Genomic DNA, 14235 nt, shown 5'->3' on the forward strand with positions numbered 1-14235 from the left:
CAATTGTTAGAAGCCAATTTCAAAGAAGAACACAGAAACACTCCATTGCTAAAGGATGATCAAAATTTTAGTTTTTCTTTTTTTACTTTCGGTATAAAAAATTAATAGGGTGCAAATTTGAGGTATGGTTTTCTTCCTGTTTGAATACAAACTTGAAGTGAAGCATAGTAATTAATTAATATTACAACTTCACCAATTCACCCTTGGTCACTATCCCATTCACATCTAGAATCATCGTTTCCAGCAGTATATCTTTCATAACTCATCTATCAGAAACATCAAGGAGTGGAATGGTGCAACAATAGGTTTCTCCTTTAAATAGTAAAATGCTATTACCACATTTTGAATTTACACATTTTTTTTTCTGTTTTCTGTAAAATTGTTTTGATTTTTTTTTTACCAAAAATCGAAGTACATTGCCATTAGGTGTACTTTCCATTTTAGACGTAAAGGTTGTCCGACAGATTATGTGTTGGAACCGAAACGTGAATAGTTGAATCGGGTTCCTCCAAATGTGCTTCATTGGACTGATGGTAAGTGAGTTTTTGGTAGGTGATGGAATTTGACATATCTTAAATCAAAATAGGGAAATGTATTTTCATTTTAATGTTTAGTTTTCTTTAATTTGGATCTTCTTTTTCTGGAAAAGGCAGTGTCCTTTATTTTTATCATTTTAAGCATCAAAATATCAATGTACATTCATTTTTTTAGTTGAGCATTGTTTAATTCTTCGGTTCCACAAAACAATGCAGGAGAGATTCAACACAACCATGAAAGCGTATGCCAAAATCCTCAAAGATCTTCCCCACATACCACCTAATCCAGTCTATCTTTTGCTCATGCCAACTATGTAATGTTTTATGTTGATGTCAACTATGTCGCGTTTCCTATGTTTTATATAGATCATCATAAAAACTGCCTACCATGTTACAAACTGTATGATCGCTTTAAAAGTATTCAAATTGATGAAAACCAACTCTTCTACATCATCATTCAAAATATAAATAAATAGCCTATTGTAGAATATTTACAAACAATGGACCAAAAAAAGCCGCACATCTGGCCCCACAATACGGGGTCACTCACCTAGTTTGTGTTATACTTAGACTTTGAGTTTGAATTCGATCAAATTCGAGTTGAATGCATTCGAGTGGAATTCTAACTTCAAAAGTTGGTTTGATATTATGTTTAAGCATGCTAGACCACAAGTAAAATTTAAAAGGTGACAAAATAGAAAATACTAAAGCAAAATGACGAGGGAGGGCCCACATGTCAATATTGACAAACAAAAAGAGACTTTGGGTCACACACTACAAGCTTCGGTGCAAACTACAAAGAACCATCCTTTCAAGTTTTCAACTTGCCTTCTTCCTTCTCTCTCTCACACACACAACACACACTGAAAAAGGGCATTATGTTCTCTCTCGCTATCATATGAACTGAATCAATAACCTCATCGGAACACCTTTTTCTTGGTAAATCTCTTCGATTCTGTTGTTTTCTATTCCAAGATTCGTTCAATTCGTGATCTTATCGACTGAATTGCGATTTTGACTTTTGAAACTTTTTGTAGGGTTTTGGTTGGTTCGTTTTCTTGTTTCGGGAGTGGAGATTTTGTGAGATGAGCAAAGAACGGCCACCGGAGCCGCTTGATTTCTTCATTTGGACGGTTGAGGTATGCGTAATCACTTCTTGTTTTATATCTACAGATCTCGTGGTTCAATTGTGTTTTGTGTTAATTGGGCATTTCGTTGTTTTAATCGAGAAATGTGGGAGGGAAATTGAAATTGTCGAGCCCTTTTTCGGATCATGTTCTTCGTTTTCTGCAAGCGATTGTATGGTTTACACAAACTGTGCACAATTACACATCCTTTTTGATAAATTATAAATTCCAGTCGTACCATTCCTTCTCAGAATCATGCTCACTGAAATCATCAAATTACATCATCATGTTTGAGGTTTCTTTTTACAGATACTCCACATGTGCTTAGGATCAAATAGTCAATTGAACATACCTACCATACCCATAAATCAACCAAATTTATTCTAAATAACACCCAATTTTGATCCATCATCCCTTTGGTGCTCCGATGATTCTCCCAAATTTATTAAGACATATCAATACGTTTATACTTGCTCTTGGTTTCTATTTTTGCTCATAATCCGATTCTTTTACATTCGAATTTCCATTTTATATGCAACGAGGCCTTCGCAATTGCATTTAGTGGGTGATTGGTTGACTTTTTTGTGGTCAAAATTTGCGTGACAGGATGTTGGGCTTTGGTTGGAGGAAATAAATCTTGGAGGGTATCGCCAAACTTTTAAAGAAAATGGTGTTAATGGAGAGTATCTTGAAGGCATGTCCATGTTTACCACAGAACAAATTCTTAGGTTTATTCGACGTTGTCACATGAAATGGGGTGACTTTATAACACTATGCAAAGAACTCCGAAGGATTAAAGGTTATATATCTTTTAAACTTTCTTTCTTGCATTACTTTTTTTTATTATAATATGTTTTATTAGTTTCTCTTTAGCTCTTACAAGCTCCTTTATTATAGTTTTTATAATCTTGAATGGTGGCTTTTACAATACTAAAAAATGTGGTATCTCATTAGCATAAAGTTTCAATTTTTTGGAATGTTTTGTAGTAAATAAATTGATTAGGTTTGTGTTGATGATCCTCTAGTGGCTTGCTTGAAGGGGGAGCAAAAGGTTCGGCGACCATGGTGGGCCCCATCTTGTTTATCTGTAGTCTTTGTGAGGGTGGCAAAGCGTAACAGACAATCACGGGTAGTTTCCATGAAACTAGAACCCTGATCTGATCCACTGATCCAACCCAACCTAACTGGGTTGGGTTGGGGGGAAAAGTCTGACATCTTCAGTCCTGATCAGCTTTTCACCTGTGGATCTTGATCAGGATTCCAGATGTTTGATACATCATATCCGCAAGCAAACGTGTCCTTTTGTTTTGTTTTTATTTAGAAATCAAAACTAGCAAAAGAATTCGGTCTTATATTGTGTATCTTTTGTGTCGATTTTTATTTAGTTGCTTTTGTGTAAAGTTTGTGGAAGAAGATTTATAGCATAATACGGATGAGAAATTTGTATTTGTATTTTGTGTAGATATGCTTAGCTCTCTAGTCGAGAGCATGTTTTTGTGTTAATTTTTCTTCGTTAGATGAGCTATGTTTATCGATTCATCTGTATTTAGGGTTTAGGGTTTGGTATTTCGTGTGCAAAATAAATTTGAAACGAGTATAATTGATGAGCTCATTTTTTTTTTGGATTGCAAATAAAACTAGTGAATAGTATCAGTGAAAATAGTTATACCAAGTGAATAATATCAGAAAATTAATTGGAGTGATCCATGTAAAATGGTGTGGAATAAGTTTACAACTCTAAAATTTACGTAAAAAAATCTTGAATTCCATCTTTAAGCACTTGAAAGTTGAAATGGCTATCCATATTAACCAGCTCCATAAGAATTCATATTAGACTTTTGAATGTTATTATTATTATTATTATTTTTTTAGAACGGATTACACAAATCCTAGTCTAGTTCTAAAGTACTTCCATAATAATCTTTTTCTGATAGAGGTGATACATTATTTATTTATTTATCTTATACTTATGAAGCCAAAGAAGTCATAAACGAGAATAAGGGGTAAAGGGTGGATAAAATTTGAAGAATTAGTCCTATTGGGCTTCATCAAAGGTCCATGTTGTTCTGTTCATTGTTCAGTCCAATTGAATTTGGGCTTGATCAAAGGCTGACCTTGTTGTTCAGTACAATTGTAGTCCGCCTACCAAATGCAAGCCTAATAGAAATCAAAATCACTAGTTTTTAAGAGGTTTATAATAAATAAGGCCTTTTTAATGTCTTTAACTGGTTCCAATCTTGCTACCCAAATTGTCCTTATAAGACTGTTGTAAAATAGATGAGAAAACTCTTGTAATAGATACCACCGGACACTATTAACTAAGCTGGATGACTTTCAAATTGCTTTGTATCTCACGAATTACGTTTACGTGATATGCCAAGTCATGTCCGAAGTCATAAAAATCCAGTGGAAACCTACTATATGGCAAAACAACTTATGGCGACTTGCCAAGTCGTGTTCCAGGTTATATAGACATATTTTCCAACATTTCGTATTGATTCGACTTGGATGCGCAACTTTCAAACCTATACATTTACTCCTTTACTTGCACCAACAATACTCCACAAATTCATTTCATACTACATGCAAAATTATCGTGTGTTTTCATTCAAGGTCACTCTAAAAATAAAACAATCCGTAAGAATAACTTATGAAATGTGGATCTCGTACATAACAGATATTCTAAAAATAATTTCAACTTATCAAAACATAATGTACTTAATACTCACATATTAACATAATGTTATGTGTCAAATTATAGTCTTACAATCGCATCCTGCCATGGGACAAATCATGTTCATACATACAAGGTCAGATCCTAATCTTTTATGCATTTGTCACGGGCCAGATCTTGGTCTTTAATATAATTGTCAGGGGCCAGATTCTAGTCTTTCATCCAAGGGTTACAAAGACAACTAGCATCTTACATAGTATAGTAAGAAGACTCACCTCTCAGTTGAATACATAATACAAAAGCTCTCACAACCAAAAGATGGTGCTACACACCACCTAAGGAAGCATTAGGGGTCAAATCAGTCTACCCTCTACAATTAGCAATTTGAATCGAAGCCAACCAAGTCAAAAAGCCAACGATCAATGCTCACTATGTCGTGGCTAACTACTTGCCACATCGTGGCTATTCTCCGACAAGACAGTCGCGGCCAAATGTCACGTCACCCCCACCCCCACCATGTTGTGGTGAGCAATATGTCACATCATGGTTTCTGGCTGAAGATAACTTAATTGATTAAGCTATGAATATGTTAAGCCCTTTGCTCAAACTTTCCATAAAGGCTTCTTGGGACCCTAAAGGTTCATAAAAACCCAAACTTTATAGACATGTATGACCCATTCATGTCCTTCACTCAAACTAGATCAAAAAGGTGAGGAATGGAGTCCAAACTCCATGCATGACAATAAAACTTCACAAGAGTTCAGATCTAAAACATATAAGGCATTTAGGACTCCAAGACCCATAAAGTTGCAAACCTTAGGGTAACCAACCATGAGGTTTCCTACAAGAAACCAACCATCAAGATCTGAAATAGAAGACTTACAAAGGTACATAAATTAATGAAATCTATAAGCTTTCCAAGAGGTTCCCTTAACCACAAAGTTCTTCTCCTTCCTTCAAGGATCGACAAGAAGACCAAAATGAGCTCAAATGAGGAATCAAGGGATTAGGGTTTGATTTATGAACTTGGAGGGCAACGGAGGCTGAGGGTGGACGAAACCCTAGCCATCACATCCTTTAAATGGGCCTTAAGCCTGGAAAATTTAGGTTTGATCTTGGGATGTCGCCACATCGTGGCCAATACGTGACCACGTCATGGCCAATAAAAATGATTGCAACCCAGAAGTGGTTTCCATTTCGTAGTGATCTTCCCCACCACGTTGTGGCCACCAAATTGCACAAAAATTAAACAAAAAAATTCATACCTGAATACCGAATGTTACAACTCTCCCCCACCTAAATCAGTTTTTATCGTTAAAACCCTTTGCTACAAATAACTCGGGTAATGCTCTCTTATTTCCTCATCGGGTTCCCAAGTTCATTCTAAACCCTTCTGGTGTTGCCATTGCACCTTGATCAAACCTATCACCTTCTTGTGCAAGGTCTTCGTCTTCCTTTCGATAATAGCAATCAGTCGCTCTTTATAATTCATACACTCATCAACCTGAATGTCAAACAAGGGTACCACTATAGAAGCATCAACTAAACACTTCTACAACTGATAAATATGAAAGGTGTTGTGGATATGACTAAGCTCCACATGAAGATCCAACCGATAAGAAACCTTGACTGTAATGCCCCGATTTTCAGGTATTGATTTTATATAAGAATTTTCTTGATTTCAAGGTTTACTCAACGAGTTAGTTGCCCTACTTGTCGAGTAACAACGGGTTGGTCCACGTGTTTTAGTGACCTACTCGCTGAGTCCACGATGGACTCGACGAGTAGGAGCTGGCAGATGAAACCCTAAATTCTGGGGTATTGCATCCTATTTAAAGGATCATTGACCTCCCTCAGCCTCCCCTTTACAGCTCCTTGGCACCCTTAAACCCTAAATCATGTGTGTGTTTCTTTGGTGTGTTAAAGCTTGGAAGAGGGATCTTGGTGAGGAAACACTTGGGGAAAACAAGTAAATTGAAGCTAGGAACTCGTGGGAAGCAAAGATCTACTTCAGTTGACACTCCCTTGAAGGTATTAGGTTGTCTCATTGGCTCATTTCATCTTTAATCTCTTTTGGATGGAAGGAAAGGTTTCTTGTGCTTAATTCAAGATCTAAAGTTGCAACATTAGATCTGGACTCCCCTTGGTCTCTAGATCCATAAATTTATCAGCTTTGGCAAATATGAGCCTTCCCTCAAGTGCAAGACTTCTTTGCAAGCTTAGTATTGTCATTTTACGGCTTTAGAGCTTTGCATGCACATAAAATTTGCAATTTTATGTGATAAGCATGCCTTAGGAAGCTGAATCTGCAATATGGAGCCTTTGCATGGCTTAAAAAGAATCTGTATAGATGAAGGACTGAAGGGAATCGATGAGCGGCATGGTCAACCCGACGAGTCTGATGAAGATTGTCGTGGGCTCAGCGAGTCGGATGAGTAACTCGGCGAGTCGGATGGGGTTTTCCCAACTATTGGACATATATGAACTTGGTGAGTTGCAAGGGAAACTCGACGAGATGGCCAAGGAAGTTTACGTCTGCAATCCTTAAGAACTTGACGAGTCACTCTAGTGACTCAGCGAGTTGGTGAGTTATGCATGGCACTCGACGAGTAGCTAAGTGTACTCGACGAGTTAAGGTCAACATGGACTGTTGACCTTGACAGTTGACTTTGACTTTGACCAAGGGTTGACCAGTTGACTTCTAGGGATATTTTGGGAGATTGCAAATTTACAAGTATGGTTTTGCAATAAATATAGGTGGTGGAGTTTGTGACGATAATCTGAGAGCTTGAGCTTATCTTACGAGTCGACAGTTGCAAGGTGAGTTATCCTCGCTATACTCAAGGGTCTAAGGAACCAAGGTTGGCCCTTTGGATTGTTATCTGGTTATGTTACGCTAGAATGCTATGTTAGATCGGTATCCTATAGAGTAGGATAATATTATGCGCTATGTGGTATGATCTGTTAGAGCGGTATCCTAGAGAGTAGGGTAATATTATACGGTATGTGGTATGACCTGTTAGATCGGTATCCTAGAGAGTATGATAATATTATGTAGTATGTGGTATGATATGTTAGATCGGTATCCTGGTAGATAGGATGGTATTATATGCTATGTGGTATGATCAGTTAGATCAATTGTTGTCTATAGACTGTTATGTGATTATCTACTATATGTGTGCACATGTTTGTTTGGCGGTTGAGGCTTATCTACTTTGTGTGAAAGCCAATAGACCTGGTCATTCCAACCTGTTGGTTGTGCGTTGTGAATATTCCATCCCGAGGATGATTGGACTCATAGTATGTGGGCATTCCAACCTATTGGTTGTGGGCCTGGGGTATTCCATCCCGATGATGATTGGACCTATAGTATGTTGGCATTCCAACCTGTTGGTTGTGGGCCTGGGGTATTCCAACCCGGTGGTGACTGGACCCATAGTATGTTGTTTATGATTATATGTGTATTGTTGTGAGTATAGGTATTTTGGGGAACTCACTAAGCTTCGGGCTTACAGTTTTGAGTTTATTGTTTCAGGTATATCAGGGAATCACAGCAAGGTGAAGGCATGATCGTACATCACCTCATGTTTTATTACCATTTCTGTGAAAAACTCTAATATAGACTATTTTGGAAACAAATTTGTAATAACTATTGGTTTTAAATGTTTTGAAAATGTTTTAAATTGGTCTAAATTTTATGGGAGTTACAAGTTGGTATTAGAGCCAGGTTTGAGTGAATTGGAAGAACATTCGTGTGAATACAATCTCAAATCGAGGAAATATTTTCAAAATGATTTTTCAAATGGTTTTCCAAAATAAGTAAAGGAGGATGCTGGGTGTAGGATCAGCCAGAGCCAGTAAGTAAACCCCAAAATACCATACAGTTATTTGATTATGCGATATGTTAGAACATCATGCTAGTACTAGGCTAGGGATTCTCAGGAATTGCATGATAAGAGTTGCTTGATTATAGGGTTCTCGTTATATGAGATTGACATCATTACTGTAGTTGCTTGTGTATGTATTACGACCATGCACAATTAAGATCTTATAGTCTGAGAATGTTTGATTTGGCCTTATGTTCTGTTCTTATTGATTAGGGCTTAGGGTAGGATCTAATATTCGAAAGTCTATATGTCACACCCCAAAACCAAGAACGACGGAAACGTTCTGGGGCGGAGGACGTCATGTACAGTATCACAATAATGAAAAGTAGTAAACAAGCAACAACATCATCCATTGCATTAATAATATAATTTTAATACAAGTGTGTTCTATCAAATTATAATAGACACTAAAGTATAAACAAAATGAAAGATGAGTCTTGAACGAGCTCTATCTTCTCTAAACCTTGCATCGGTACCTGTCTATGGATGACCTGAGGATACAAGTAATTTTGAAAGCGAGTATTAGCTTTGAAGCTGGTGAGATCATAAGTATTTTAGTGTCTTAATTTATATGTAAGAAATTGTTTGTATATGAACTGTAAGTATTGAAAATGTATATGAACTGTAAGTATGAAAATGTTTTGAATGATCCTAGGAAACCCTATGTTTCCTACTAATCGTATCCTTCTACCAAGGCATCTAGTGTCTGTGTGTGTGTGTGTCTCTTGTAAGAGTGTGTATTTTCCCAAATCCGACTATCATTAACTAAAAATATAGTTTCTACATTACCGTGCATCGTGTGAATATTCACGAAGTGAATATAATGGGAAAAATGAAATAGTACTATGGTGTAGTGTCGAACTACAACCGTACTAATTACCTTAAGTCTAGGGTAATCTCGTAAGTACTGCAGTATTTGTAATAAGTGACTGCCTCTGTACTCCTATTGCCTTATTTGAGGGATAAGGCATAATGTGATGGCTAGATCCTAGGATAAACGTTCCCCTGTCAAAGGGATTTTGAGACCTTTACACGCCTATGCATGTATGCATGTCGTGAACATCCACATTACTATGATCATGTATACCCGATATAACTATCACAATGTGTTGCGATTCATCGGTATAGTTAGATCCTGAACTTGTTCATGCTATAGCACCTAATGATATCTGTCCTATCAAAGTATATGTAACCGCACTCATGTAAACGTATATATGTAAACGTACTCATGTAAGCGTAATCATGTAAAAACATATCTATGTAGTAGTATAGTAATGCACTGTAATGTTCTGCGTGTGCTAGCTGTAACGTGTGTTCTCTCTCTATCTAGCATTTATAGTAATGTACTGTGTGTACTAGCTGTAATGTATGTTATCTCTATCTAGCAAGTATTGACTCATGAATGAACTGACTCGTTGTATGATATCGCGTTCTAGTAATAGTCCTAGTATCTTCCTAAACTACCCCTATGGTAGCTTACTTGTAATATAACTGGTACGTATGAACATGGGCGTATACCCTTGCTACCCAAGGGTATTGAATGAACTGGAAGAACCTTTATGACTATATATGTACACATGATATATAACTAATATTTAAACGACCTTCGGACGGGTACCCGATATCCCACCAGACCACATCTCAAGCGCGAAAAGGAAATAGGGTGGATAGCCTTCCTAAGTCTTTTAAACATTCCTTATATAAATATACATATATAGACATGCAATTTATAATATAAAATCATAAAGTAAGTTTTGTAAAACCTTTGAACATAATTATTATCTAAGAAAAGATTGACTTGATGTCAATCTAGAAAACAGTTTGAAGGCCTGGGTTTGATAAAACAATTTAATATAAAGAAACATTTGTTTGAAACACAATTGTAAATAAGTTTGAAATGAAACATACAGAGTAAAATGTACAGTCTAATAAGGAGTTTTAAACACATAAAGTGTTTATGAAAATCATTTGAAGTAAACTGTATGGTAAAACGGCTAATGAGTAGCCAATCATTTGAATGATGCTTACTAATCATATGTGATTTATGTAGTAACTAGCATGATTCTACTTGTATCCCCCCCCATAAAACACTTAAAAACAATTAAAACGTTGATTAAGGGGTATGAACTCACCTGTTGTGGGTGATATGGATGAACTGAAGAGGTAGGACTGCTAGGTGTCAAGCGAAGACTTTAGACATACACAATGGTCCTATCTACATATGAAGACATATGTATATAAACAATTAGTGATTATAAAACTAATTAAACATGTATAAACATCCTAATGCTAGGAAAACACTTTTGGTCAAGTGCTAGGAGGCTAATGGGTTGCAACAAAGGAGTGAAAGACCTCATATGCAAGTTTATTGTAGCACCCAGTTTCCGATTTTGAGGAGAAAGAAGAGTAGATCAAGAAGAGGAGAAGGAGGCCATGCATCTTTGTGTTATCTCAACGTTTTCCTTGAGCTGGAGGATTTCCGGAGTAGCAGCAGTCAGTTAGTTCCCGATCAGTTCAGCAGCTACTTTGAGGTGAGTTACCTTCCAGTAGTGGTGGGTCTAAGGCCACAATGCCGGCCCACCAGTAGGAGACGTATGATAGATGATTGTCTTTGTGATATCATCTAGGTTTGCTATTACCTGATATGTTATATGCTATCATGATACGTTATATGCGATAGTAGTAGAGTTCGGTTGTTAGGACCGCAGGGTAGTCAGACACCCCAGAAACGTCTGACAGTATGTGATGATATGTTTGTATGTTGGCCTGTTATGTTATGCGATAGAGGTAGCAGGAGGGGACCAGTCCCCGAGAATCTGTTGATAGGACCGATAGGTAGTCAGCACCCCATAATGGCTTGACACGGGTAGGACGGCACCCCAGAATGGCCGTATGGGTAGGTCGGCACCCCAGAATGGCCGTACCGGGTAGTCAGGCACCCCAGAATAGCCTGGCAGTACGCATGTTATGTGTTTGTATGGTATGTGGTATGTTGGGGGAACTCACTAAGCTGTGTGCTTATGTTTACAGTTTTGTTTTCAGGTACATCTTCACCGAAGGGGAAGAAGCCAGCGCGGTAACGGCACATCATGCACACACACTGGTTTCCGCATTTACGAGATTCACTGGGATTGTACTCTGATATTTTGATGGGATGTATGGTTTGACTTTTAAAACATGGTTTACGATGTGTTATGGTGTGATCAAACAATGTTTTTATTTATTAATGTTTTCTAAAGTAATATTTTAAAATGAAATTTTCGGACGTAAAAATTAGGACGTTACAAGTTGGTATCAGAGCCCTGGTTTGAGGGATTCGGACTCACCTTCGGGGGTGTCTGAACTCAAATCTAGGGATTTAAAGAATTTTTTTTTTGGAAAATGATTCCGAACAATGAGAAAAGAGTTTAAGAAAGAACAAAAGTGTGTGTGATGTGCGCAACCGGCCGAGCTCAAGTAAGTACTCCCCAAAGTACCCATACCAGTTTATGTTATGTTTATCAGCTTTTGTAGAACAACATGCTAGAATAGGGCTAAGGATCTAGGAATGATGCCTTATGTGCCTACCTTATATGTTCCACCTATATGTGAATTGCATGCTTGTATAGTGTAGACAGCGGTAGGGTAGCCTGTTAGGGTTTGCCTGGTAGTATAAGCTAACACGGTGTGCTAGTTCAGTTCCTCTCTATGAGAGCGGAATTGTTTGAAGTCGTTTCCCTTGTCCGAATGCTGCTTGCTTCGTGCTACGTGGGACACTGAATAATGGGAATTAGCCATTAGGCGAATACGTCACACCACATGTGATCAGAGTTGAATAATCTTAGAGTACCGGATTTGATCCTACTGCGCAGCTCTTTTCTGAGTCCAACCGTTGTAGGGACGAGTCGGGTACTCGAAGGATTATCTGAGTCTCGTCGCATGTGATGGTGTTTGGGTGATGGCTAATTGGCATTACAAGGAGGCCCGCAGCAGCTGAGGATTGAATCGAGTAGAGCCGGAGATTTCCCTAGGGCAAGCCTGGGATGAGTATAGTAATAACTAGCCTTAGTGTAAGGGATCTGGTGGAGTCGAGGCAGTCCTTGAAGAAGGTACGGATGGATGTGGAAGGTAGTATGGGCCCGTACTACTGAAAGCAGAGGATCCGTACCCGAACCAAGGAAGGCCAAGACAAGACCAGGGAACTTGTAAGTAGCTATGATTCCTCAGGAAGCACCCGTATATCTAATGATTGTTGTGATGTATTGCAGAATGGTGGTACTTCGATCGAGGCCGGTGGACGGCGGTTCTGGAGAGGGGTCAGGTTCGGGATCAGGTTCCAAGCCGATAGATGAGGGACTACGCGAGTTCATCGCGTCAGAGATCACCAGGGGCATCCTTGAGTCGACTCCCATTATCTTTGGGTCGATCAAGGAAGGGATCATGGAATTGATGGAGGATCGCCTGCGGGCATTCAGGAGCGATTTGGCATCTGGCCAGTCGGGGTCACGCACACTGTCCTTCAAGGACTTCAGGGGCAGTGGTGCGCCGGATTTTCATGGGGTAAAGGACCCCATTGCTGCCAGGCGATGGATTGCAGACATCGAGTCTGCACAGCTGACTAGCTTCTGCCCCGAGGGGTCGAAGGTGAGATACGCAGCAGGGTGTTTACGGGACCGAGCCTGGGATTGGTGGGAGTCAGTGGGTGACTCGTTGGGAGCCTCACCTATCGAGGCTATGACCTGGTCGGACTTTGTGACCAGGTTCAGGGCAGAGTTTACGCCGGCTGTCGAGCTTCAGCAGCTGGCCAGGGAGTTTCTGGATATGAGACAGACGACGGAGACTGTGGCGGAGATCACCGCCAAGTTCCGGGAGAGGGCTTTGTTGGTGCCCCAGTATGCTGGTGACGAGGATATGAGGAGGAATCGTTATCACGATATGCTTCGAGCTGACATCTGGGAGCATGTTAGCTTCTCGGCTTACCCTACCTTGGACTCTATGATCGCCAGGGCAAGGGAGAGGGAGATAGACTTGGAGCACATCCGGAAACGGAAATCTAAGGAGGGACAGACAGGAGGGGCTTCGGGGAAGAAGCCCAAGGGATCAGATGGGAGGCCGAAAGGCCAGTCAGGACCGAGCCGCTGCAGGAAGTGCGGCAGGCCGCACGAGGGGGCGTGCAGGTTGGGATCGTCAGGCTGCTACAAGTGCGGCAAGTTTGGGCACATCAGCAGGGATTGCACTGCTCCTGCGACAGTTATTCAGACATCGGAGTTGCTGTGTTTCCACTGCAACCAGAGGGGCCACAAGAAGGCCAATTGCCCCATGTTGACAGTTTCAGCGCCAGTGAAGGCGCCAGCTCCAGCGACCCTGCGGATCACGGATGGCCATCAGGGCAAAGCAGAGGCTCCGGTGGTGAGGAGCCGAGCATTCCAGCTGACTACCGAGGAGGCACGCACCGCGCCCGATGTGGTGACGGGTATGATTCTTTCCTTCTATCTTTTGTTTTATGTTGTTATGATATTGATATGTGCTCCGTGTGTATATATATGTATTAGGATCGTTCCATGTGAACGACATCCCAGTTCAGGTATTGTTCGACTCGGGTGCATCCCGATCGTTCGTTTCTCTTGCGCTTAGCAAGAGGTTTCATGAGACTCCAGGCGAGTTAGATTGCCCGTTAGAGGTAGAGATTGCTGACGATCGATCGGTGCAAGCATCGATGGTGTTTCGAGATTGCGTTCTGCGATTGTTTGAGGAGCGTTACCTGGTAGACTTGGTTCCCATTCCATTGCGTGGGAACAAGGTGATTATTGGCATGGATTGGTTGAGCCCTAATAGGGCGGTGATAGACTGCACGCAGCAGCTAGTGCGAGTCAGGGCCCCAAGCGGGGGAGAGTTAGTGATTCATGGCGAACGGCCGCAGTGTGGACCCACTGTATGTTCAGCAGCGAGGGCTAGGCGCTATCTTCAGCAGGGATGCGCGGGATATGTCGCGTATGTGATGGATACCGGGAGGCGGGTAAGGCGACCGTGAG

General features: G+C 40.1%; 1 protein-coding gene across 1 annotated transcript; it reads left to right on the plus strand.

Moving 5' to 3' along the window:
* The first annotated feature begins 1313 nt into the window (after nucleotides 1–1313).
* On the plus strand, nucleotides 1314–3166 carry LOC145017873 (Sterile alpha motif (SAM) domain-containing protein). The gene is made up of 4 exons (XM_078975826.1): nucleotides 1314–1475; nucleotides 1574–1675; nucleotides 2270–2462; nucleotides 2689–3166. The coding sequence occupies exons 2-4, from the start codon at nucleotides 1622–1624 to the stop codon at nucleotides 2817–2819; spliced, it is 378 nt and encodes a 125-aa protein (XP_078831952.1). The 5' UTR covers nucleotides 1314–1475; nucleotides 1574–1621; the 3' UTR covers nucleotides 2820–3166.
* The last annotated feature ends 11069 nt before the right edge of the window (nucleotides 3167–14235 follow it).

The sequence above is a fragment of the Lactuca saligna genome, chromosome 9 (assembly GCF_052625555.1).
Source record: "Lactuca saligna cultivar CGN05327 chromosome 9, ASM5262555v1, whole genome shotgun sequence".
In the NCBI taxonomy this organism is placed as follows: domain Eukaryota; kingdom Viridiplantae; phylum Streptophyta; class Magnoliopsida; order Asterales; family Asteraceae; genus Lactuca; species Lactuca saligna.

Coding starts and splice junctions, on each gene's coding strand:
- LOC145017873 (XM_078975826.1), top strand. CDS start 1,622: ATGAGCAAAGAACGGCCACCGGAGCCGCTTGATTTCTTCATTTGGACG. Junction 1,676..2,269: donor TCTTCATTTGGACGGTTGAG/GTATGCGTAATC, acceptor TTTGCGTGACAG/GATGTTGGGCTTTGGTTGGA. Junction 2,463..2,688: donor AGAACTCCGAAGGATTAAAG/GTTATATATCTT, acceptor ATGATCCTCTAG/TGGCTTGCTTGAAGGGGGAG.